The 25,516-nt window shown below is 42.7% G+C and overlaps 2 protein-coding genes across 5 annotated transcripts in view; one reads left to right on the top strand and one right to left on the bottom strand.

Moving 5' to 3' along the window:
- homer3b (homer scaffold protein 3b) overlaps window positions 1–10,154 on the bottom strand; it is a 38,881-nt gene extending 28,727 nt beyond the window's left edge. The window contains exons 1-2 of one of the 3 annotated variants that reach the window (XM_019875309.1): window positions 9,825–10,154; window positions 7,966–8,011 (exon numbers count right to left, since the gene is read on the bottom strand). In XM_019875309.1, coding sequence (XP_019730868.1) covers window positions 7,966–7,988 — 23 coding nt within the window. In that variant the 5' untranslated portion in view covers window positions 7,989–8,011; window positions 9,825–10,154. The remainder of the gene's footprint in view (window positions 1–7,965; window positions 8,012–9,824) is intronic. The other 2 variants (XM_019875307.1, XM_019875310.1) reach the window with 2 other exon arrangements.
- A 4,355-nt stretch (window positions 10,155–14,509) lies between these two features.
- On the top strand, window positions 14,510–19,889 carry LOC109519120 (kelch-like protein 26). 2 transcript variants are annotated; one of them, XM_019875469.1, is made up of 4 exons: window positions 14,510–14,592; window positions 15,425–15,595; window positions 16,550–16,732; window positions 17,684–19,889. In XM_019875469.1, exons 2-4 carry the CDS (start codon window positions 15,546–15,548, stop codon window positions 19,278–19,280), a joined length of 1,830 nt encoding a protein of 609 aa, XP_019731028.1. In that variant the 5' UTR covers window positions 14,510–14,592; window positions 15,425–15,545; the 3' UTR covers window positions 19,281–19,889. The 2 variants fall into 2 exon arrangements, with proteins under 2 accessions (XP_019731028.1, XP_019731029.1); XM_019875470.1 differs by lacking the exon at window positions 16,550–16,732.
- Window positions 19,890–25,516: the final 5,627 nt, after the last annotated feature.

Raw genomic sequence — 25,516 nt, 5'->3', positions numbered from 1 at the left:
GAAAGGTTTATTGTTTATTTATATTTAGCTATTAATTGTTTATTCATTAAACACAGTGACTGAAGAAAGCTGTTTGGAGGGTAATGACTCTCATCATATTTTGTTTAAAAAAAAATATATATATATATATATATATATATATATATATATATAAATTGGTTTCTTTTTGAACGGGTGAACTTAGTTAAAAGTCTTGAATGGTGAACTACGATCTGAACTCGTTCCTTTGAGAATTTGTGAATTTAACAAACTAAAATGAAGTGGGCCGGTCTGAATAAAGCTGCTTCAATTATCTCATCATTTAAGTCATGTGACGCATTTTTCGACAATAACAGCAATGGTGTTATCGTGATTGAAAAGTAATCATGTGCAACTGGAAAAAGTAATACAGTTAGTAACGCGATTTATCTATCATGCCAAAGGATTAATTGATTAAGAGGTGTGCCCTACGATTACCTTCCATCAAAGCTACCAAGGAACAGTAGAAGAATTGGAGTGACAGCAGAAGTGACAAAGGCAGTGTTATCCCGAATTATCAAGGATGAAGCAAATTTAAAAAAACCATGAAAAGTGTTTTATTTTCCTCAGTAAAAGCAATTACCTGACTGAATTACCGACAAAAGAAAATAAGACAAACCAAATTAATTATCGTTCCAGCCAACGTGATTCAGACAAAAATCCCACTCTATCGTCCTCTTATCTTAATGAGAAGTTATGATTGACAGTTCATCAGTTCCCAGTCGTCACACCCAATCACATGGGGATGGAAATTCAGTCATTTATTTGGCTTGTCTTGTTACTGCTTCATGGAAAGCCTCTCAAGCTAATCAGCTCAGGAGGTTTGACGAAACAAGCAGATTCAAACGGGATTACCCCCCACCCCCACTCCACCTCCCCTGAGGTGAGGACGAGCAAACAGTGCACTGCAGCTCGACAGTCGCAGGAAACCCGTTTGATACGATAACCACAGTTTCACGTAGCAACACTTTGCAGCACATCTGATCCAACTGCCCTGAAATTGTGAAACGTTTTGCTTTCAGGAACTGTGAGTTTAATTCTGAATGGCAGGGTAGAAAGATACACTTGTGTTGAGCAACTTTGACACAAAGGGTAGCAAAACACAAAGAGGAGTGATGAGCCACAAAAGGTCTTAAAAAGTAATATCTTGAGGCAAATCTTTCATTTTCCATGTGTAAATTAGTAAGTATTGGCCCATGTTTTTTTTTTAACAAATACAATTGCATTCCTTACCGTTTTAATTTGCATGACATACGTATTCAAATGTATAATTTCACAGCCTTGCAACGTTCAAGTTCTGTGTTTATGTGATGCGAATTAGAAATGCAAATAGTTTCATACACTGCCGCGTATAATTACAAGTTATATAAAGAGGACGCGGCTTAGAAATTGGGAAATTGTAACTGTTTTTCAACTATGCAACATCACAGTCCAACTGACAAAATGTACTTGCTTTTGTCATTGATAAATGTGCTGTCCGCCATTTCTGTTCTTTCGCAATAATGTGGCTATGCACTGTCAAAAATACACAAATCAGGGATAATGAAGTAAAAAAGTTGGACCACTGCTGCTGTTTTTCTCCTAATTGCTGATTGTCACTATGGGAGTCTATCCTCCATGCTGTGAGCCTCGGGCCTGAATTCTGTGACAGGTCATCTGAATCGATTACTTGCCATCTTTTCCAGGTCATACATACAGTCGTTCCTCCATCATACACACTCATTGCTCATCATCCATGCACGAGTGCACAGAGAGCACATAAAGATTACAGCTGGGTAATTAAAGGGGTCACAAACATGTTCAGTCCATTTCACATTTCTACACTATGTGTGCTAAAGCATAATTGTGGATATTGGTCTCAGACAAAAGGATTTTCAAGAGCGACAATCTGTGATTCACTGGAACTCTCTCTTACAGGAAGCAGGCTGACGTGACAACATAGCGACCTTTCCTTACGTTTCTATGGCAATTGTTTCTATGCGTGTCTTCCATCTTTCGAGAATAGCATTAAGTCACTTTGATTAAGAACAAATGTGCTCATGTTTGTTCCTGTGATTACTGATTGCACTCCGAAAATGTAAATGCTGCTTTGTATGAACATCACGTTTAGGGTTTGCCTCCTATGTGGTCTGAGACAAAATCACAAGCTTCTGATAGACACAGACAGTAAGCATCCAAAGCAACTGCCTGCACTGACAACTATTTTCATGAATGATCAAATCCTGCCCTCTATAAACACAGAAATAATCATGATACTTGTGCATATAAATAGATAGGTGACTTATGCTAGCAAGTGATATTACTGTCGTTCATAGTCTTTATATAAAAAACATTTTTTCTTTTAAAAAAGAACATCTACTGTCGCTCAGATCAGTTGGGCTCTGACATGTAGTTGTGTTGGAAAAAGAGTATGGCAAAGCAGCTCTACAAGGATTGAAATTCAGACAAGCCAACAGGAGAACCTGATGGAGTCCTCCAGTGGTGTAAAATTCTTTGGGGAAAATCATTTTTCATGACTTTCTGGGACATTTCCTTTTCTTTTGTCTCCATCATGGTGCACGAGTCAATGGCAGTCGGGGCTTGTCATCCCTGGATGAGCTGATCTGGTGCCAGCTGATGATATTCTCTGCCTCAAAGAAACTGTTCAAGTTTGACCTTGAGAAAACCTTTGTCTGATACGTTGCCACGGTCAAGTCAAGCACTATCTTTTTTTAATTGGGAATTTCTCCATAGTGAGACGAATAAAAGTTTTCTTATCTTATCTGAGCTCAAGGCAAAAGATCAACATTTTCTTTAAATCACAAACTGTCTCAAAATGACACTCGACAGAAGAAGCACATAAGCCCGAGGCTCTTAGTCACCCTTCACCCTCAGAAGAAACGAATTAGCACTAAACAGTCAGGCAGGGCTGAGCGATTAATTGAAATTTATTTGGATGGCTTCTCTCAATTTTTAACAGGTTATAATTCAAGGGAAACGATTAAGGTCCAGAACGGGACAGTTTACTCATGTGAAAGTAACCCTAGATGTATTTAAAAAACTTTTCACTCAACATTTGACCCCCGGCATAGCGAAAAAGCAATGGAAAAAAAAATAATAAACCAAAAACACGTTTTAAAAAAGAAACTCAAAACAATTGCCGTCTTGGTTCAACAGCTGCCGCAGCAGAATGAAAATGCAAAAGGCTTGAGTTTCACTTGAGATTTACAAGGCCATTTTGTACTTGACAAAAAGAATAGATTGTTCAAGAATAAAGTGTTCAACGTTCAGGGATGGATGAACACGAGGCTATGATGAGAGTTTTGTGTAGTTGAGTTTTAGTGGTTGAATAAATACCAAATTGTGAAATCAGTGAATAATTGTTTAAATCATTGTCATTTCAATCTCAATCAAAACAATCGTGATTATTATTCTTGGCATGATTGTCTAGCCCTACTATCAGCTGAATGCCAGATGTGAGTGTACATACTATATGATGATGCTTTTTTTCCTGACTGGTAGTACATTTCTTGGTGTCTTGTGGTGGGCAAGAGTTGATAGTGACGTTGCGTTTTGATACTATAATGTCAGCTCTTACTATCACTGTGAAGCAGAATTCACCAAGCGTTGGGTTGTTTGCCCACGAATAGGGAATATGAGCTGAGGTTAGACCGTCGTGAGACATGGTTCTTAGGCCTTTTCACACGGAGGGGTGTCGACAAACCCATTCATTGTGTATGTGCTATGAGGACAGAATGAGTCACGTTGCAGTGCAAAGCACAAGATCGACACATGCTGTGATGGGACATAAAATCTTCCAATTCGAGCCCACCGCAGTGACGTCAGAAGGTGCATTTGCTAAGAGAGGGGCTGGCAGAGTGATTTCAGAGCGCTAATGGCAATAGTCCAACCAGCAAGAAAAGCTTTCCTGTGACTTAGTGGTAAAATGCTATGCAGGCACTTGCGCGCTGATGGCGCAGCAAACGCCAAGATGACTAAGTGCAGAGGGAAAGGGGCTTCACCCTGCTGATGTATTGCAAATATAAACATAAAAGCCGTCAAGATATACCTTAAATATGACTGCGTACAGTTAGCTTACTTGTAGCTGCAATTGCTACTTTGAAGTTTCATGCTAGTGCTGTCCAAATGTGCTGGTGATGTCATGTAGTTAAATATTACTTATAAAACAAGTCCTCAGAGCTGATGGGGAGGCGGGTAACCTTTGTAAAGTTTATGCCATTATCCTTCACAAAATATGCCCGAACGTAGCATATTTCTATTTCAGAATTGGTTCTGGTTCTGCTTATGATTTTCTCAAAAAATAACCTGATGCCATTATTTCTCACCTCTTCTAAGGTTGGCCAGTGATGCATGGTTTTACTTTGCATAAGATATACCCATCTTGTTGATCGGCCATTTTTCTTGTGTTGAGTCAGTGTGTACCAACCACAAAATAGGCAGGTACTTGAATAATGAGTAGTGCATCTACATCACCTAAATAGGAACAGCTTGTTTTGTTCCCCTTTGCAATTCAAACGGCTCTTGTGTACAATCGGCAAACTGCATAGATGTCAAACATAAACCACGTGACAATCTCATTATCACTGATAATATGCATAAAACAATGGAAATTTGGGGATTTTAATGGCATTGGACTTTTAAATGATAATAACTGAAAAACCCATGTTATGGTTGTCAGATTAAAAATCATGTACTTTATATTCACCCTGAAGCCTTAGTCTGTCCTGGATTCTGTATGCCAGCTAAAATCGAGTCTAAATGAGCACACCAGTTGCATGCTTCTTTTTTACCATCTGTGCATAAAGAAGACCCAAACCTTGTCCCTCAGGACTTGGGGCTTTTTGGAGGTTTTGTTGATGTTGTTTTGGCAGATTTTGCTTTGAATGTATTTCCATCAAGAGTGGTTCTCCTTTGAACGCCTACCAGCCAACTACTTTACAAAGTAATGAAAAGAATCTTACCTGGCCAGCTCAAACAGTACCAACTGCCATATTCCTAAACCTATTTATTTATATATTTATGTATTTGCATCGAAAAAGGAGAATGTGCTGTGGTACTCAGTGTTGTTGATGAGTTAAAAGACACACAAATGTTCCAACTCAAGCAGCCAAGGAGAGACAAAGCACTCTATGTGTGTGAAAAAAGCAGCACTAATGTGCAGGTTAGGCAAATTTGGCAAGAGAACAACTGACAACCTTCCGTCTTTAAATTGCCCTCCTGCTGTGTAGCGAGTTCGGCTGTCAGTGTGATGTGTGTTTTCGCGTTATTATACTGCAGATAAACGCATTATGAAGTCCAAATTACAAGATGTGTCAAAAATGCTCAATGACTATTGACACAAAAGGTACACTGTATGTGTAATTGTATTACAAAATACATTTTTCCCTTCGACGTAATCCAATGCACTTTCCCAGCCTTCTCTATTATACCTTCCAGCACTCCTGGAAGGAATCTCGTGGGATTGTCCACAGCTCTTTCGTCACACCATCTTAATGTTTCCCATCTCTTCAATTATGGTCCCATTGATAGTTCCCTTGAGCTTGTAAAAGAGGGGCTGGGGCTAGGGGGGCGGGGGTCGGGGCTGAGATTAAAAAAAATAAAAATAAAAATCTCATGAAACCAAGTTGGACGAGTAGCTCCAGCTCAGCAATGACATTCCCGCCCAGGAACTGTCAGATGGAATTGTGAGCAGACACATTGTTATGGCTGCCACAACGTTCACCTCTTCTCACGCACTAAACCAGGGGTTGGCTCCAGACATTTTTTTTTTTGTCCTATATGGCTCTTTCAACATTTTGGGTTGCCGACCCCTGCACTGAACGAAGCGAATGTCAAAGGATCTCCTTGTAGATGTGGTGGTTGGTCATCAAGCCCACACTGAGGGGCATAACTTGTGTTTGTAATTTGGGTTTGAAATTTACAGCATCTGTTGTGTTACGACTCCTGGAGGATTTCTGACACACCGTGTCCCATTAAGAAGCACATAAAACTTGACACAAGGGAAACACAGTCAATGAAGGAACTCTAATGACCACTCAATATGGTCATTAAGTAGATTAATCATCATAGGGTGACTTTGCCCAAACTGACATGGCGGATGGATTGTTTCATAAATTCATGGTAACGAGGGGTCAAAAACTATTACAGGCATGGCATGTACTTTAAGGAAATCTGGTGATTGACCACTGTACTGTAATCGGGGAGGGGGTGGTTTTCAATACATGAAAATGACAAACAAAAGGTTTAAATGAAACAAGTATTAGTCACATCACATCACACATTCCCAACATCACAGATTCACACTCCACTGTGAGGAACATTAACATGGGGAGGGGGAGATAAATGTTTGGAAAATGTAGGGATGGGCGCACTGATAACCATTAGCTCCAGAATGTTGTCTCTGGAGAGTCGTAAAAAGTTACAGATATCATTGAAGATGGTGCTGTGTGGTGCACTATATGGCAGTGGTCCCGAACCTTTTTTGTGTCTCGGATCAGTTGAAACAAGTATATATTTTTCACGGACCGGCAACCATTGCTTTTATATTGGTAGTTTTAAAGCACAGGTACTGACAACAAAGATAGTTATAGGGTAACTCAACATTTTTTTCATTCCTCTCAAACTGTTTTATTCACTACTACCACAAATGTAGAATAACACAGTAAACTACTAAGAAATGGACCAATCGGGAATTATAAATACACCTTATAAGGTAAACGTAATAATATTGAAGTTACGATCCTACATCTGGCATTTGCGTCATTACTACTTGCAAACGTGACTGACCAAAACAATTGATTGCTACTTTCATGCGGTGACTGCCGGCTAGTTAGGAGCGAGTAAACTGCTAATGTTTACGTGTTCGCATTTCCATGCTTTCCGCGTGATGACTTGGGTGCTACTTGTTCAAATAACTCAACAGGTTTATTGTCTCGCCTTGTTTTTGACATTATACCACATGCAACAGCTTCCTCCTCCACGTCGCCAGGGAAGGAACTTCTCTTGTCTAAATCTCTTCATTTTAGGAAGTCATTGCTGCCCATCAACTGTGTGTTTAGCTGTATGTTTGGTCAATTTGTTACGATTACTTTCTGTGTACTGCTGCTTCTTTCATTTATTGGGCGATTCTGTTTATTTGAACTTGCAAACCAATGTTAGGAGGAGAATTCCGACTGGCTAGTGCTGCGCACATTTCCGCAACGTCTGCTAACAGCTTGCAGGTCTGTCTCTGTGCGGCCCGGTCCAAAATGGCCGAGGCCCGGTACTGGTCTGCAGACTGGCGGTTGCGGACCATTGATATATGGGACAGGCAAAACCATATGTTGGTAAACTCTGAAGAACCAAGTATGATTTATATTCACAGCTTCTTCCATCCATCCATTATCTGAACTGCTTTATCCTCACGTCTTGTAGCCTATCCCAGCCATCTTCCTGCAGTAGGTGGGGTACACCCTGAAATGGTTGCCAGCCAATCGCAGGGCACACATAAACAAACAATAACCATTCATACTCACAATCACACCAATGGATAATTTTGACAGAATCAATTAACCCACCATGCAAGTTTTTGTAATGAGGGAGGAAAGCAGAGTACCCAGAGGAAACCCACGCAGGCACAGGGCGAACAGAGAAAACCCACACAGGAACGGAGTGAACATGCAAACTACACATCGGAAGGCCGGAGGCTGAAATTGAACCCTGGACCTCTGGACTGTGAGGCGGATGTTTTAACCAGTCGATCAACGTGCCGCTCATCCACAGTCTCTTATCAATTATAAATGGAACACCATCATTAAAAGTTATGCGATGCTCATAATCACTGCTGCCATCGTAATCATCAGTGAGACTATCAAGCTAATAACAGAGTAGGAGATCATAAGAGATCAATCGTTGCCCATCCCTACCATGCATGGGGGTGAGACAAGGGAGGCAAGGGTGTGTATGTACCTCTCTCGGTGTAGTGGGTACATTTTATTGCTGGAAGGCAACTCCTCTTCAGCATGATCAGAAGAAAGTCAAGCAAACAGGGTGAAAGAAGTTAAGATTGTTAGGCAAAGAATAACATTCACACACACGGTCCAGAAATATACAGTGGAACCTCTAAATTCAAATGCCTCAGCAGTTATACAGCCTCAAAAGTCACTCAAAAATATGAGGCATCATGCATAACTTCATGCAAAATTCCAAATTATTTCTCACAATACTTTGTTAAAGGTCACCTCCACTATACAGCCATACAACCGGTAACAAAACGTATTGTGAAATAGGAAAGCAGTATAGACTGTACATAAGAACAACACGTTTCTTTGTACAATGTAACATTCACAACAGTGCAGTACTGTTAAAACTGTGACACCATCATTGCACACAAATCTCTCAAATATTGGCATATTGTATCTAAATTTTTTTTTCAACTTACCCCATAAATTGGATTTTAATTGGCACACCAAAAAAAATGTCATCCGTGTGAATGACTTGCCTTTAGCAAACCTCCACACTCCACCATGCATCCGAGCAGAAAGTAATGAGCCCTTTTATTTTGTTTTATTATGCAGTGCTTTCTATTATACTAACAGTTAGGATTGAAGAAATGTATCTTAACTCAACTCAACTGTATTTATATAGCACTTTAAAACAACCACTGCTGTATACCAAGTGCGGTTCATGTCATTGTCAGTCAGAAAGCTTCTCTCATTGGCTACATTCCATCATGACACAGTTTGCAGAGTCACCTCGCTCAGAGGAACTTGGCTACCCCCACAGAGATTTGTGGGCGAAATTATTGAACATGTTCATTATTTACGACATATGATTGTTGGCCATGTGACGTCTTTGGAGAAGGGGCAAAATTGGGACAAAAACAGCCGAACTGTCTTCATGTGTGTACCTGGCCTTAAACAACTGAATGTCAATGCTGGCTGACATTTGCCTTGTTGGGACGTGAGGTGGCATTCACAAATGGCAGGGGATGTGGATTATCTGTTAATGCGTTTAATGTTTGTGGTTAGAAATCCAACATGATGTAAGAGGGTCTATGGAGGCTGCGTTTGTACTGTATGGTGGAGCGCTAACTTGTCTTGATTTGTTAAATATAAAACGGGAAGAAATAGTACTAGTAGCACTACACTTGAATCATCAGAAGTGGCAAATAAAATCACATTGCCAAACAAAACTAGATGTGATTGCATTCAATTGTGCCCATGTGACGTTTGAGTTATGATTATGGAGGAAATTGATATACTACAGAGGGTGACCGTGTGTTTGAACCAAATTATTGGCAGCAAACATAAGCCAAACCAAATATACCCGCTACAGCTGAAGAGATACACAGCACAGCTTGAGCTTCCCCATGCAAATACACCAAGTATCCACTTTACAGCAAAGCGCTCCAATAGTGTTTGAGTGTGTGCAGTGAATGCAAATAGAGGAATAGAAAACAGGAAATTAGTGTAGTTGCTGTGAACTGCACACATGCGTACGTAACCTCAGCTTGTGTGTTTCATCAACATGACAATGAAGTTGGAGCAATGCGAATCCATGTTAAAACCCTGAAAGTCCCTAACATGGTAAATACTTCTCCGTCAGTCAGTCAGGAAAGTATACTTGACTTTCGTGCTGGTAACGCGGGTCGAACTGTATGAAACCAGGTCAAAGCTATTAAATTTACAAACGCAAACGACGAAAAATAGAGATGCGTGCAAGGTCGTGCTAATTTCCAACCGATGAATTCACTGTTATAACGTCCTCCATTGGAGCATTATAGCCCAGAATACAACAGTGGAGGCAACATAAGGCGTCAAACTTACCCCATGCTCCGAGGGTCTTCAAATGAGAACTAAGAATCACTTCCGACTCCCCCAGTTTTCTTCCGACAGGAACTCCTCTCTTCTCAAATCAGTTGTCGTCCAGCCTGCTTCCCTTTGTCCGCGGCTTTCCTCAGCCAACAACGCCGCGGCTTTGACTCCGTGCGTAATTACGCACCTGGAACTGTTTGATAGCTCTAGTATCCACACTGAGAGAAGAAAGCCGACGAAAGCCGGGAAAGCGAGCGCTTTTAGTCAAAGTTCCTCCGCGACTTGAGCTCGGTTCTTCACCCGCCTCTCTGCTAAGTCACACTGGGATCCCACTAACACACATTGGTGGGACCTTGGAGTATATCAGTGCCATCTACTGGTCCAATAGCGAAAAAGCACGAAACACCCCGCCCCCAATTCCATCTCTCGCGTCAGAGCCGAAGAGCAAGAGGTACACCCCCGAAACATCCATCCATCCATCCATCCACCACAGGGTCGCCGGGAGTTGCTGGGGCCAATCCCAGCGGACTAAGGGCAGACTACAAACTGAACTGGTGGACAGTCAGTCGCAGGGCACATATACAGACAAACAATCATTCACGCTCACATCCACACCGTCACTGAGTGAGAACCGATCCCATGCTGCCCGAACACAGGTCAAGCGAGTGTACCACTCCACCATGAGCGACTTCACCCACAAATAAATCAAATGAAATTCCAAAGATGTGTACCCCACTTCTGCTTTTATAAGTATGTAAGTTTATGTTAAATTATTAATTATTTTCATTTTATATTTGAGCATTATATTATTTTGTGTTACAGTTACCTAGGTTATATTCCGTTTAATAATTGCTTAAACAAGTTTATGTTGATATTATCTGATTGGTTAAGGAAACCAGGATGTGTTTTGTGTTACCGGGAAGGAGGTGTGTTCTCGTTCCTCCGTTCGGAGGTGCAGGCGTTTTTTTTTTTGCTTTCTCCTTTTAATAAACTGCATTAAAGGATTCCATCTCTCCATCTGTCATTCGTGACTAAGAGTCATCCACTGAAAAACAACGAACCCCTCAACTTACAAGTATAATAAAGAATAACTTGTCTGAGAGGTGATAATTTCAAAATGTATTTAGTATGTTGCTTGTATGTTGCAGCTGTAAAACTGCACAGCGTCAAACTGAACGCTATCCATGTTTTATTTTCCTTATTTAACGACTCGGGGATATTAGAAAAAGCTGTCAGTATGACACATAGTTCTACAGCACTGTCAACCTAGTTAGATAGATAGATAGATAGATAGATAGATAGATAGATAGATAGATAGATAGATAGATAGATAGATAGATAGATAGATAGATAGATAGATTTATGAATCACCAACTAATGGGTTATCAAATTAATTGATAGTTATTTTTGATAACATTTTTTTTAAATTTTGATCATGAATCACAAATGATTGTATAGCTTTTTTATTTGAAATTGTCCACATCATCTGAATTTCAGATTCTCAACAATTGATAATCTCTGATTTCTGTTTGTCCTCCATGAAAACAGATTGATTATGGTTGTGCTGAATCAAAATAAAACAGTTGATTTTATTTTGGAATTTTACTGACATTTTATGGACCAAACCAGTAATAGAACCATAAATAATTTATGTGTGCATTTTCCTCAGCGTCCATTTGTAATAATGTCCTGTTTTTTCATAAACGGATAGATATTAAAACATACTTTTTTATCCGATCCATTGTTTATTCGATAAAATAATCAACAGATTAACAGTTTAAAAAAGTAATCGTTAGTTCCTGTCCTAATTTCAACCGCAATGAATACAACAAAATAAATGATGGGGGTGGGGAAGGGATTGGATTCAGGCAGTCTTTGACTCATTCTTTATTTAATATTCACAGCTCATTTCCTCCCCCCATGATCATTCCAGTTGAGAGGTGCTTTAAAAGAATTAGCCACAGCTTATTTAATATGATTTGGAGGCACAAGTGACTTCTGTGTCTTGGCGCAAAGCAGAAGAACAGAGTCAAATGACTTTACAATGACTTTTTTTTTTCTCCGTGTTTTTTTTTCTTTGCATGAGGTCTTGTTTACAATATTCAGGAGGACAAACCGAACCAGCTGCCCTCTGATGCCCACCTGCAGCCAAGTGTGATGACACAAATGTGTCTTTTTGGTGAGAATGTAAAACAAAAAGATGATGAAGAAAAAAGTCAATAGCACGCATGAGCTGAAAAAAGACCTAATTGCAGTTATAATTTCAGATCAAACTTCACAATGAAACTTGATGTCTTTCAGCATAAATAAGTAAAATACAGCGTGAGCAGATGATGTTATGGCAGTAAAAAGGCATTTCAACTGGCAAGTGTACCAATTTAGCTGCATGTTCTTTCATTAGTTTACAAATCAAATGAATCTCTCACAAAATCACAGAATCCCTGCACACCATGGAATATTATATGTGAGAGGTTTGATTCAAAATGTTCTGTGTTGGGACCTTAAGCCGAGGACCCATTATGTATGGAAAAACATTTTATTTTGTAACCTTGATATCCACCATGTTTCACTAGTTAACAAGTAAAAAAGGTAAAAAAAGAGCCCAACTAGTGTAACTAGGGGATATCTTTGCATTGACTAGTTAACTAGCTAAATTTTTAGCCTCTCTATAACTTGTAAGGTCAAAATAAATTGTAACCACTTCGGTAGTTTGGATTTCTGCATACACCCATCAACTTGTAACCCATTGTCGGCAGCCTTTTGTGAACTAGGTGCAAATCCTCAGGACAAATTGTCAACTAGTGTAAAACATGAAAGTAAAGTGGGTAGGAGAATGACAAACCTGAATCCTATTTTAACTGTAGATCCAATAGGAATCCTGGACGCACAAGTCGGCCTCACCTCCTCATTGTTTTTTTGCATAACTAGTTGACTAGTGGCTCTGGGGTCCAGTGGTCAGTGCGTCGACCTCACAGTGCAGAGGTCGTGGGTTCGATCAAGGCTCTAGTCTTCCTGTGTGGAGTTTGCATGTTCTCCCCGTGCCAGCGTCCTCCCAGGTTCCAAAAACATGCAGGGCAGGATGATTGAACACTCTAAATTGTCCCTAGGTGTGAGTGTGAGCGTGGATGGTTGTTCGTCTTTGTGTGCCCTGCGATTGGCTGGCAAGTGGTTCAGGGTGTCCCCCGCCTACTGCCCAAAGACAGCCGAGATGGGTCTCCAGCACGCCCCGCGGCCCTTGTGAGGATAAAGCGGATCAGAAAATGGATGGATGGATGGATAGTTGACTAGTGAGCAGGTTGGCATCCAGTCGTTCTATTAGTGAACATTTTGGACCTCATTCGTGCAACTAGTTAAGTCAAAATGTCACAATAGTGTAACTAGTAGATATTTGGGGTATCTCTGGTTAATGAGGAACCTTTTTGAGACTCGCTAGTTAAATCTCGCAATCGACTGGTTAGCATGTCGGCCTCACAGTGCAGTAGTGCAGGGTTCCATTCAGGCTCCAGCCTTCCTGTGTGGAGTTTGTATGTTCTCCCCGTGCCTGCGTGGGTTTTCTCTGGGTACTCTGGTTTCCTCCCACATTCCAAAAACATGCACCATAGGTTAATGGAACACTCTAAATTGTCCCAAGGTATGACTGTGAGTGCGCATGGTTGTTCGTCTTTGTGTGCCCTGTGATTGGTTGGCAACCAGTTCAAGGTGTAACCCGCGTACTGCCCGATGACGGCTGGGATAGGGTCCAGCATGCCCGCAACCCTCATGAGGATAAGCGGATTGGAAAATTGATGGATGGATGGATGGATGGATAGTGAAATATCAAGGCTTCAAGGGGTTAAAACTAGGTAACTAGTCAGTGTTTTATCCGTCACTAGTTAACCAGTATTTCATAACACACAAGTTAACTAGTGCATGAAATCATGGGTCACTAGTTAACATTTTAGAATAATCCATGTTTGACTAGTTGACAAGTTGCCGAAAATTAGTGACTAGTCAGAGTTTGTATGCAACTAGTACGACAAGGTGCATAACTAGGGTGGGTGAGTGTCCAACTAGTGCTGAAAAAGACCGAACTAGTGCAATACCAGCTGCATCACCGTGTGGTACGGTGCTTGCACGGTGTCCTGCCGAGAGATTCTGCAGCGCGTTGATACAGCAGCTGAGAAGATCAGAAGTGTCTCTCTTCCCCCACTCGTGGACATCTACAACTCTCGTCTGACCTGCAAACCCATCCAGATTGCAGGTGACCCGACCCACCCATCTGACACCCTCTTCAACTTGTTGCCCTTGATAGTCTGTTTATTGCTATTTATTGTTTTATTTGTTTATATTTATATATTTATGTCTTTTTATGCACTTCAGTGTTGCTGCCCTTATTTTTAGCTGTGTGTGTTTCAATGCGCTGCATTTTTGCACTGGTTGAGACAAAAGTAATTTCATCTGTGCTGTATGTTGCACATAGAGCATATTTGACAATAAAGCTTGACTTGACACTAATATCAGATATCAAAGATATGTAATATAAATGCTCGGAGGTACATGAGCCCTGGCGACATGGATATCAAGACTATCCCATAAACTGCGTTTGCTTTCTGTGAAATTGAGAATCGGGATCTGATTCATCCCGGTTAATATCCTGGCTTTCGGATTCATGTTGCGCCACCAAGCGACCGGAAACTGTCAAGACATCAGGAGGGCGGGCACTCAAGGCTGTTGCGAGCTGTCGTCACCGATCACAACAGGCGTCAACAGTCGATCGCTTTACCCAGTTCAAGCTTGAGAAGTAGTGATGGGAATTCCGGCTCTTTTTAGAGAGCCGGTTCTTTTGGCTCGGCTCACTAAAAAGAGCCGGCTCTTTCGGCTCCCAAATGGCTCCTCAGTTTTTTTGTTGCTTAAATTAATTTAATACCAAAAATAATGTAAAATTATGTGTAAAATGAATTACGAATGTAAAAAATATACAGTATATCAAATATTTATTATTTATATGGCTTTATTTATATTCTTCTGAACATACTCAACATGGCGTACAACATGGAGTGCTACAAAAAAATAAATTACAAAGTACAAAAACAAAGACCCATCTCAAAAAAAGGTCAACAAAAAGTTCCAATCTCTGATTGTGCATATTTATAAGTGTTTAAATATTTACAGTAAAACAACATAAGTAAGCTTTGATTACCAAACAACAAATGATAAATTAATATTTGATATTGGACATTTTAACCTTGCACAGTCTACACGCTGCCTTTGAACTATCAATTAAGTTGAAATCAGTCCAAATTTCACTGCGTTTCCTATCCATTTTCTCACCTTTCCACTTTCCACCGTGTAGTTTTTTCTCTGTACTCAAGCGCTATCGAGCTCTCTCTCGTCTCCCTGTCTCACCTGTTCGTGTGCTGCTCAGTGCTCACAGGGTGCTGCTGTGTCTCCCCTTCTACCTCGGATCTTGACCAATCACGTGCGGTTTTAACCGAAAGGGGGAAAAAACAGGAGGAAAAAAAAAAGTCGGCCCCCATTAAAGCGGCTCCCTCTTAGGAGCCGGCTCATGTCGTTCACTTCAAAGAGCCGGCTCTAAGAGCCGGCTCGTTCGCGAACGACACATCACTATTGAGAAGCAGTCCGTGACGACTCAGCGCTCTGAGTTTGAATGCCATACATTGAGAGCGTTTCCCATCAAATCTCTGATGATATATTGCAGCAAAATGCTCAATGAGTTTTCACGTGTGCTAGAAAATGGCGAAGTCGGATGGTGGCGCTATCGCAGTGATACATTCGCAGAACAGGTGAGTGAGTCGGTGAAATGTTGGAGCTATTCCTCGGGGTCGTTGTTGGTTATTTCGGCGTCCCCTTGACTCGACCCGCCTTCGAGCCAGAGCGAGAATACAGGAAAGACCGAGGATCTATCCGGGGCCTCTATTCTCCACTGTTGAGGTTAGGCTCGGAAGAGCAGGAGATATTGATTGTCGAGGATCGTAAAACAGTTACGGTGCGTTCGTACGAATTGATATGACTATAATAGTATCTTAAACAAACATGTAAATAGTAGAATCACAAGTTAGGACCTAACTTAAGAGCAACATTTGTTTGCATTTCCCCTGTACAGTATTGTTAATTTTTTATGTTGCCCACATGAATTATTAAAGATGAAAGATAATAGTGGGTAATGAAAATACAGCTGTTACCAAGCGTCGTCCTCTTAGAATAATGACATAAGTCATTCAAGCCTGAAGCGTCTCCTCAGGATGCTGGCCACCTATGCTAAAATCAACCACATCCTGGGTTAAACAGATCATTCAATCCCACATCTAAAATTACATTATTAACAAATACAATATAATCGGTATTTGGTTCGGTTTTATTCGTGTTTTTTGGAAAAAAATTGAAACAATTACTTTGGTCATTATATTAGGAAGGTGAATTTGTACAGCAATATTGGTGTTATCAAGATATTTATTTCTACATGGTTGTAACATTCCCTTATTCACTGAGTGACACTGTGTAGTAATACAAAATAATGATTACTGATCTACTGTACAGCCCACTCATCAAATTTGGATAATTATTGCTCATGAAATTGTAATGACAGAGTTGTATTTTCATCCACTGTATGCAAAATTCCATTGTCGGGGCAGATCTAAAATAGTGTCCAAATTCATGTGAGAATCTGAAAGTTATATCTGAGAAAAGTTGAGGATCCCTTGTTTCACTCATAGTGACAAAGCCCTTTTCTGTTTCAGTATGGCTAGCAAGAATTGCACCCTCCGCTGCACGTTTTCAGCACCCAGCCACAGTGCTACTCTCCTCCAGGGCTTGTCAATATTGAGGGCTCAAGGCCAACTTCTTGACGTGGTGCTGGCCATCAATGAGGAGCGCTTCCAGGTCCACAAAGCTGTGCTGGCCGCTTGTAGTGATTACTTCAGGTCAGTGTGGACCACAGGACTATTTCAGATTCCATTTACATTTTAAATTCAAATTGATTTCCGCACTCAGAGCAAAGCACAACTAGACTGAAAGCAATATGGTGGGGAGAGAAAGGTAATGCATTGGAAAATATCAGACACATAAGAATTTCAAAATATTTCTCAGAACACCGTTTGATAGTACAGGCCCTGGGAAAAAAAATGGAATCACAAGTCTAAGAGGATGTTTATTCAGTTGTTTAAATTTGTAGAAAAGAAGCAGATCACAGACAGAACACAAAACTAAAGTCATTTCAAATGGCAACTTTATGATTTTAAGAAACACAAGAAATCAAGAAAAAAATGTGAGCAGTAACAGTTAGATTTTTTGACTAAGCAGAGGGAAAAAAATGCAATCACTCAATTCAGAGGAAAATATGGAATCACCATGTAAATTTCCTTTTCCAAACATAACACATCCATTAGATTAAATCTGATCATTAGTCTGCAGTTAAATGGGAGTTATCATACCTTGAAGAGCTGTTGCACCTAGTGGACTGATATGAACGAACATGAATCATGACTCCAACACAAGAGGTGTCAATTGAAACAATGAGAGAATTATCCAACTTCTTCAAGAAGGTAAATCATCACGCAATTTCGCAAAAGATGTTCGTTGCTCACAGTCAACTGTGTCTGAAATCTGGAACAAGTACAAAGAACATGGGAAAGTTGCTCAAGGCAAGCATACTTCAAACATCGGGTTTGGGGGCAGAAATCCGTGTGCTGTCTTAACCCGTGGGATGATTCAGCACCATGTAGAGAAGATTTCAGGTCCTTGTGAAAAGGTGGATAATACCCAGACTGTTTTCTTATCATTGAGAACTTTGTTAAAGAAAGTAGCTTTTAGAGTGTGATTTCAGACGAAATGTTGTGAAAGATTTAACGTTTGCACTTGTGTTTATGTTGCAGAGCCATGTTCACTGGCGGCATGAAGGAGTCGAATCAAAATACCATTGAGCTGGAAGGTTTGTCTGCCCGGGGCCTGAAGCATATTATTGACTTTGCTTACAGTTCGGAAGTCACTTTAGATCTGGACTGCATTCAGGATGTCCTTGGAGCAGCTGTCTTCCTCCAGATGGTCCCTGTTGTTGAATTCTGTGAAGAGTTCCTCCACTCAGCCATCAGTGTTAAGACATGCCTGCACATTGACCAGATGGCAACCACCTTCAGTTTGTCTTCCCTCAAGGCGTCGGTGGATGCCTTCACTTTTTGCCACTTCCTTCAAATAGCCGAGGAGGAGGACTTCCTGCACATTCCCATGGAGCGCCTCATCTTCTTTCTGCAGAGCAACAAGCTGAAAAATTGCCGCGAGATTGATCTCTTCCATGCAGCTATTCGATGGCTCCGACACGATGAGTCCCGTCGCACTCAAGCGAGCAATGTCCTCTGCCATGTGCGCTTCCCACTCATGCGTTCGTCTGAGCTGGTGGACAGTGTTCAGAGGGTAGACATCATGGTGGAGGACGTGCAGTGCCGCCAGTACCTCCTGGAGGCCTTCAATTACCAAATTCTTCCATTCCGACAGCATGAGATGCAGTCACCACGCACGCTCATTCGTTCTGATGTCATATCATTAATCACCTTTGGCGGGACCCCGTACACTGACAACGACCGCCTAGTAAGCACCAAGGTGTATTATCTCCCTGATCCTGCTTCCCGTCAGTTTAAGGAGTTGACCGAGATGGACACAGGGTGCAGCCACGCCTGCATCGCTGTCCTTGACAACTTTGTGTATGTTGTGGGTGGGCAGCATTTGCAGTATCGCAGTGGAGAAGGTGCCGTTGACAGCTGTATGCGCTTTGATCCGCACTTGAACCAGTGGCTCCGCATCCAACCAATGCAGGAGGCCCGCATCCAGTTTCTTCTCAATGTCTTGAACGGAAAACTGTATGCAACTGGAGGGCGCAATCGATCTGGCAGTCTGTCATCTGTGGAGTGCTACTGCCCAAAGAAAAATGAGTGGACCTACGTGGAGCCATTAAAACGCAGAATTTGGGGTCATGCAGGGACCCCGTGTGGAGAAAAGCTGTACATTTCCGGTGGTTATGGCGTCTCTTTGGATGACATGAAAATCCTACACTGTTATGACCCAGTGGCCGACCAGTGGAACTTCAGAGCGCCCATGAACGAACCTAGAGTGCTGCATGCCATGATATGCAGTCGAGATCGGGTCTATGCTTTGGGTGGACGTGTGGACCATGTGGACCGCTGTTTTGATGTGCTGGCTGTCGAGCATTACGATCCACAGAGTGACCAGTGGACAACCATCAGCCCCATGAGAGCAGGCCAGTCCGAGGCTGGCTGTTGCCTACTGAACGGAAAAATCTACATTGTCGGGGGCTACAACTGGCACTTGAACAATGTCACGAGCATCGTCCAGGTGTACAATACAGAGACTGATGAGTGGGAGAGAGATTTACATTTTCCCGAATCCTTAGCTGGGATTGCTTGTACACCAATCGTACTTCCGCAGACACACGTTGAATATCTGACCTCTTGGATGTGAAAATCTGCGTTATTCAGGCTCCTATAATTCAAGACAAGGACCGTAAAATGGTAGGCATGGGATGAAGTGAGTTCAATTTGATCACAACATGGAACTTCACGGCACAATACAGTTCGATGCTGCGTTCGTACATCATTACTTGACATCGCCACACGTGTTACTTCCTTTTGTTGGAGTTAACGTTTTGATCATTTCACATTTGATTTGTGGCAAATTGATATTCCATCGAGGTGGAAGCCCCGACGAGACCCACGGTGGATGTATTTCCGGGAAGGACGAAGGGCAATGTCCGGGAAGTGGAGCCCAACCACTTGGAGCGGAGCCTGAGAAGCTCTGTCACTGAGTACTGTGGCAGTCCTTCCACAGGTCGATGGAGGAGCGACAGGATGGGCCAGAGCAGTAAGGCCCAGACATCGGCCCTGTTGACCCTCATCATGGGGTACAGAGGGGTTGAGATGGCACGGGGCCTCATTTGAGAGACGAACATGTAAGACGCTGTGACAGCGCGATTAAGAACAATCGCATGACGATTGATGGTTTAAAATCACAATGAATTGGGACAGGAGCGTAGGGTTTTTCTTATGACGACAGTAAACCGTAAAAGACGCTAAAAATTGCGGGTGAGCAGTGGCAGCCAGACGCGCCAGCTTTCACTCAACTCACGGAAGAGGGTGTTTTGTTTGCATTGAGCATCCACGCTTTGCACACAGCACAGAGTATGAGTTTGAAGTGTAGCAGACCCTCAAGTGACACCATGAAAAAATATTTAACAAGGATGAGAAGACAGGCAGAGAGAGATGGAGATAACGGGACAAACGAAAGTCTCCCTTTCGGACAAACGAAAGTCTCCCGAAAGGTAAGACTAGGAAATATGACGAAGCGTATGTAGCGCTTGGCCAGCATGAAGCCAAATAATTTAAGGCGTCAAAGACATTACACCCCAATCACGCTGTTAAGCTGCTTGAGTTTTTCCAGCGAAAACGTGCCGAATAAAACAATCATCCCGCTTTGTGACTGCTGCTTCAGTAAACCAGCGAGCGTTGTACTTGTGTGAGACTGGCTTCTCTGCTGTTGCTGCTCTGAAAAGCAAATACAGGTCCAGGCTACACATTGAGCAGGAACTGGGAGTTGCTGTGTCCTGCTTCAAACCTCGCTTCCAAAATCTGTGCATTACAAAACATGCTCATTGTAGCCATTAATCCAGACATCATCTTTGAGTTTAAAAAAAATCAGCACAAATTATATTTTTGTTTTGCAGGTTAGGTTTTTTTTTTAAATATTTTGCTCCTGAGTAAATGTTGGTGATAAGTTTGAATGCATTATTTATTGATTTTATGTACTTTTATTTTTCAGTATCGTATGGTTTGACATGGTCAGTCAAAAAATGTTTATAGTTTAATTCAGGATTTTATTTTATTTTTGAATTTCAGATGCACTTTAAATCTTTTCTGTTTCAATTAATAAAGCTATTCTTTGTTTTAAGTTGGTCCATATTTCTTTTTTAAATTCTCTCTCCATCTTTAATATAAGCTGGCTCGAAGCATGGTGCCCACAGCTGTGGAGAAGTGGTGTCATCCTCCCCTTCCACAAAAAGGGTAAAGATCCACAGGTGATTGGCTCATACTGCCCGATAGCCAGTGACAATTTAACAGTTTAAGTGTGCAATTGTGCAGATGTCCTTGAGCGCTTTAAAGTGTCTGGTGCGGTGGAGTATACATCAGTGACAGTGTTTCAAGTAAGTACAGAGCAGGAGCTACAATGATTATAGCGGTTATGCTGTTCCACAGGGTTGTGCAAAATTGCAAAGAGCCACTATACAGGTAGATTTGGGTTACTGTTTAGGGAGTTAATGGCTAGAGGGAAGAAGCTGTTTATAAGTGTCTGCTGGATTTGGTGCACATGGATCGGAAGTGCCTGCCTGAGGGGAGTAGGTGGAAAAGGTGGTGGGCAGGGTGCGGGGTATCAAGTAGGATTTTCCGTGCCCTTGTCTTGATTCTTGCAGTGTGCAAGTCCTCAAGAGTGGGTAGGGCGGTGCCAATGATTTTTTCCGCCGTCCTAACTGTCCGTTGAAGTCGGATTTTGTCCTTTTTTGTGCCGGGCCCAAACCAAACCGTGATGTAAGAACACAGGATTGATTCGATGACTGCCGTGTAGAGCTGCCGTAGCACCTCCTGTGGCAGGCCATGCTTCCTCAGCAGCCTCAGGAAGTACATCCTCTGCTGAGCCATTTTCAGGATGGAGTTGGTGTTGACCTCCCAGTTCATGTCCTGGGAGACTGTGATTCCCAGGAACTTGAAGGTCTCGACGGTTGACACAGGGCAGTTGGATAGTGTGAGGGGCAGATGTGGTGAAGGATGTTTCCTGAAGTCCACGATCATCTCTACAGTCTTGAGCGTGTTCAGCCCTAGGTTGTGTCGTCTGCACCAGAGCTCCAGCTGCTTGTCCACTTGTTGTCGGTACGCAGACTCGTCACCGTCTTTGATGAGACCGATGACCGTGGTATCGTCTACGAACTTTATGAGTTTGACAGCTGGGTTTGTTGAAGTGGAATCGTTCGTGTAGAGGGAGAAGAGCAGTGGAGAGAAGACGTATCCCTGTGGGGCTCCAGTGCTAGTAGTGTGTGTTGATAATGTTGTTCTTCCTAGTCTCACCATTTGTGTCCGTCCCGTCAGGAAACGGAGGATCCACTGGCAGATCGTAGGGGACACACCGAGCTGGAGAAGTTTGGGGGTGAGGAGTTCTGGGATGATGGTGTTGAACGCAGAGCTGAAATCCACAAAAAGGATCCTTGCGTAGGTCCCTGTGCTGTCGAGGTGCTCGAGGATGTAGTGCGGGCCTATGTTGACTGCGTCCTCCACGGACCTGTTTGCCCGGTAGGCAAACTGAAGAGGGTCCAGCAGGGGTCCGGTGACATTCTTTAGGTGGTTCAGCACAAGGCGTTCAAAGGACTTCATGACCACAGACGTCAAGAGTGACAGGCCTATAGTCGTTCAGTTCCGATGTTGCCGCCTTCTTGGGAACTGGGATGATGGTAGACTGTTTGAAGCAGGATGGGACCTCACACAGCTCCAGGGATCTGTTGAAGATTTGTGTGAAGACCGGAGCCAGCTGGTCAGCGCAGACTTTCAGGCAGGAGGGGGGCACTTTGTCGGGCCCCGCAGCTTTCTTGATCTTCTGCTGTTTGAAGAGCCGTCTCACGTCCTGTTCGTGGATCTGTAGGGGAGAGAATGAGGGTGGGGGCGTGGATAGAGTAGTTTCTGGTTGAGGTGGGTGAATCTGGGAAATGGGGGTGTCCTTTTCAAATCGGCATAAAAACATGCTTAGTTCATCAGCCAGACCCTTATTGTTCAGTTTGTGAGCGATGGCATTCTATAGTTTGTGATTGATTTCAGGCTCTTCCACACAGATGCAGAGTCGTTAGCAGAGAAATGTTTTTTCAGCCTCACTGTATAGCTTCTCTTTGTGATGTTAATTTCCTTTGTCAATTGGTTTCGGGCGTGTTTGTACAGTGCCCGATCGCCACTTCAAAATGCGGCCTCTTTCTCTTTTATAAGTTGACTGAGTTTGGGAGTGAACCATGGCTTGTTATTGTTGAAGGAGCAGAAGGACTTCGTTGGTACACACATGTCCTCACAGAAACTGATGTATGATGTTACAGTGTCTGTGTATTCATCCAGTGTGCCCGTTGAAGTTTCAAAGACGCCCCAATCAGTGCAGTCTAAGCATTCTTGTAGAGCTAGCTTTGCTTCATCGGTCCATTTCTTCACAGTCTTAACAACCGGTTTAACACATTTGAGTTTCTGTCTGTATGTAGGTATTAAGTGTATTAAATTGTGGTCAGAAAGACCCAATGCTGCGCGAGCGATCGATCAGTATGAACCTTTGAGTGTTGTATAGCAGTGGTCTAGAATGTTGCCTTCTCTGGTGAAACAGTCAATGTGCTGGTTATATGTGGGAAGTTACGGTTTAGATGCGCTCTATTAAAAACGCCCAAAATGATCAGGGGTGACTCTGGATATTTTAGTTCGAGTTTGTTTACTTGTTCAGCTAGCGTTTGTATCGCCATGTTAGCGTTAGCTTGTGGCGCAATGTAGACATCGACTCGTACAAAGGAGGTGAACTCATGTGGCGAGTAGAATGGCTTGCAGTTTAAAGACAGCGACTCCAAGTCCGGGCTGCAGTGTGCGTCGAGCTTCGTGACATCAGTGCATTATTCTCCGTTGATATAGAAGCAAATTCCACCACCTTTCGATTTCCCTGATAGCTCCGTGTTGCGATCGGCTCGGAGTAGGCGGAAGCCGGGTAGATGTAGCGCGGAATCCGGGTGGCGATCACTGAGCCAGGTTTCAGTGAAGCAGAGCGCAGCAGAACGTGCAACGGTTTTGTTGGTCTTTGTGAGGAGAAGTTCATCCATCTTGTTTGGCAGAGAACGTAGATTAGCAAGATAGATCGATCGGAGCAGGGTTCGAAATCCACGCTGCCGGAGCCTGACAAGCACGCCGGCTCGCTTCCCCCTTCTCTGACGGGGTTTCCATGCTCCGTACAGCGCAGCCGCTCCGCTCGCTATTAGCTCCGAAAAACCTTGTGGATTTTCGTGTGCTGGTGAAAAAAGTCTGAGCGTAGACTCCCCAATGCTAAGCAACTTTTCCCTCGTGTAAGTAAGTCGCGTAGGGTCGCCAAAAACGAAAATGACAAAAACGGCGAATACTAGGGAGCGCAAAACTGAGGCTTTCTCAAAGTCAACTTATTATCGCAAAAAACTATCCAACTTTATCTGCTTCCTCTGTGATAGCTCCGCGATAAACTTTCGCAACACTTGTTCGCAACACTTGTTTTAACGTTACACAACTTGGCAATCATCTGCTTTCCACGAGGTGAAGGCCGAGCTCTTCAATCTCGTCACGCGAGATTACTTAATGCAAGATCAAAACAACAATGGTGGCGATTGTCAAACTGCGATCATTGCGGGAAAAAAAGACGTACTGTAGCAGGCCTGAGGATTTCGGAAATTCACGGTAACCGTTTTTCGATTCTGTCGGATTACCCAATGAGAAACCACGGTAACTAATTTTGGGTTCCGTAAACGTTCATCATGGCAACCCATTTTTCTATTTTGACTGATATTCATAATCAAGAATTCTGATACTCAAAAGTATGTTTCAAGGGCAAATGTTTGAAAACTACTTATTAACATTGAACATTACATCAGCAGCTGTGTACTGCAGGATTATTCAACAAAATAAATGGATCAAAATATGTTGTACTCACATGGCATCATGACAACAGCATACCACAAAATCAGAGTATTTTTTTCCAGTCTCACACAGCAAAGATTAATTTACTGGTAATCATTAATACAAGTAAGTATTGATGTGGCTTGACATCCTCTTCCCAAGACGATGCATGTGTAATCTACTATCAATTTGACGAAAGAATCTACCACACGTCATCGTTAGTTCGACCGACAGTTAACATTAGCATTACTACACCTTGTGACGAATGTTTTATTCATAAAGTTACCATGCTACAACCAGTAAATTATAGAATAACCAAGACAATTACATAATATTTTTCATGGCGATTAACCTATAGAACCTATCGATCTAATGACCAACTTGCCTCGGAATCGTGCCTCCCGACGTATCTCGCTCTCGTGTTCTGTGCATACGTCACAGGTGAGTTTAGTGATACGCCCCGGGTTGAGTGAACGCTGGCGTTGTCTGGCTGCCGCTGCTCACCCGCAACACATTTTTAACGTTTTTACGGTTTTACTGTCGCCAATTCATTTTTGATCGTCAACCACGATCTGATTGTTTTTAATTACGCTGTCACAGCGTCCTACCTTTTCGGATCTCAGACGAGGTCCCGTGCCATCTCCACCCCTCTATACCTCATGGCGGGGGAAATCGGGGCCTTTGTCTGGGCCATACTAATTTGGACCATCCTGTCGCTCCTCCATCGACCTATGGAAGGACTACTTCGGTACTCAGCGGCAGAACTTTTCGGGCTCCGCTTTCGGTGGTTGCGCTTTCCACCTGCGCTGCACTGCTTCCCGGACATCGTTCTTCGTCCCTCCTGGAAGTACATCCACCGTGGGTCTCGTCGAGGCTTCTACCTCGATAGATCCAAGGGCATCACCTCCTTCTGGTCATCCTCCCGCTGGCCACGCAGAAACAACGGCCGATCCGCGGACCACAGCGTGTTGGCCGACCTGGCTAGGTCGGCTAATGCTCCTC

This window comes from Hippocampus comes, unplaced genomic scaffold (genome assembly GCF_001891065.2).
Source record: "Hippocampus comes isolate QL1 unplaced genomic scaffold, H_comes_QL1_v1.1 scaffold132, whole genome shotgun sequence".
NCBI classification, from domain to species: domain Eukaryota; kingdom Metazoa; phylum Chordata; class Actinopteri; order Syngnathiformes; family Syngnathidae; genus Hippocampus; species Hippocampus comes.
This window is presented reverse-complemented; position numbering and strand designations above follow the sequence as displayed.

Coding starts and splice junctions, on each gene's coding strand:
- LOC109519120 (XM_019875469.1), top strand. CDS start 15,546: ATGGCGAAGTCGGATGGTGGCGCTATCGCAGTGATACATTCGCAGAAC. Junction 15,596..16,549: donor GTGATACATTCGCAGAACAG/GTGAGTGAGTCG, acceptor TTTCTGTTTCAG/TATGGCTAGCAAGAATTGCA. Junction 16,733..17,683: donor GCTTGTAGTGATTACTTCAG/GTCAGTGTGGAC, acceptor TTTATGTTGCAG/AGCCATGTTCACTGGCGGCA.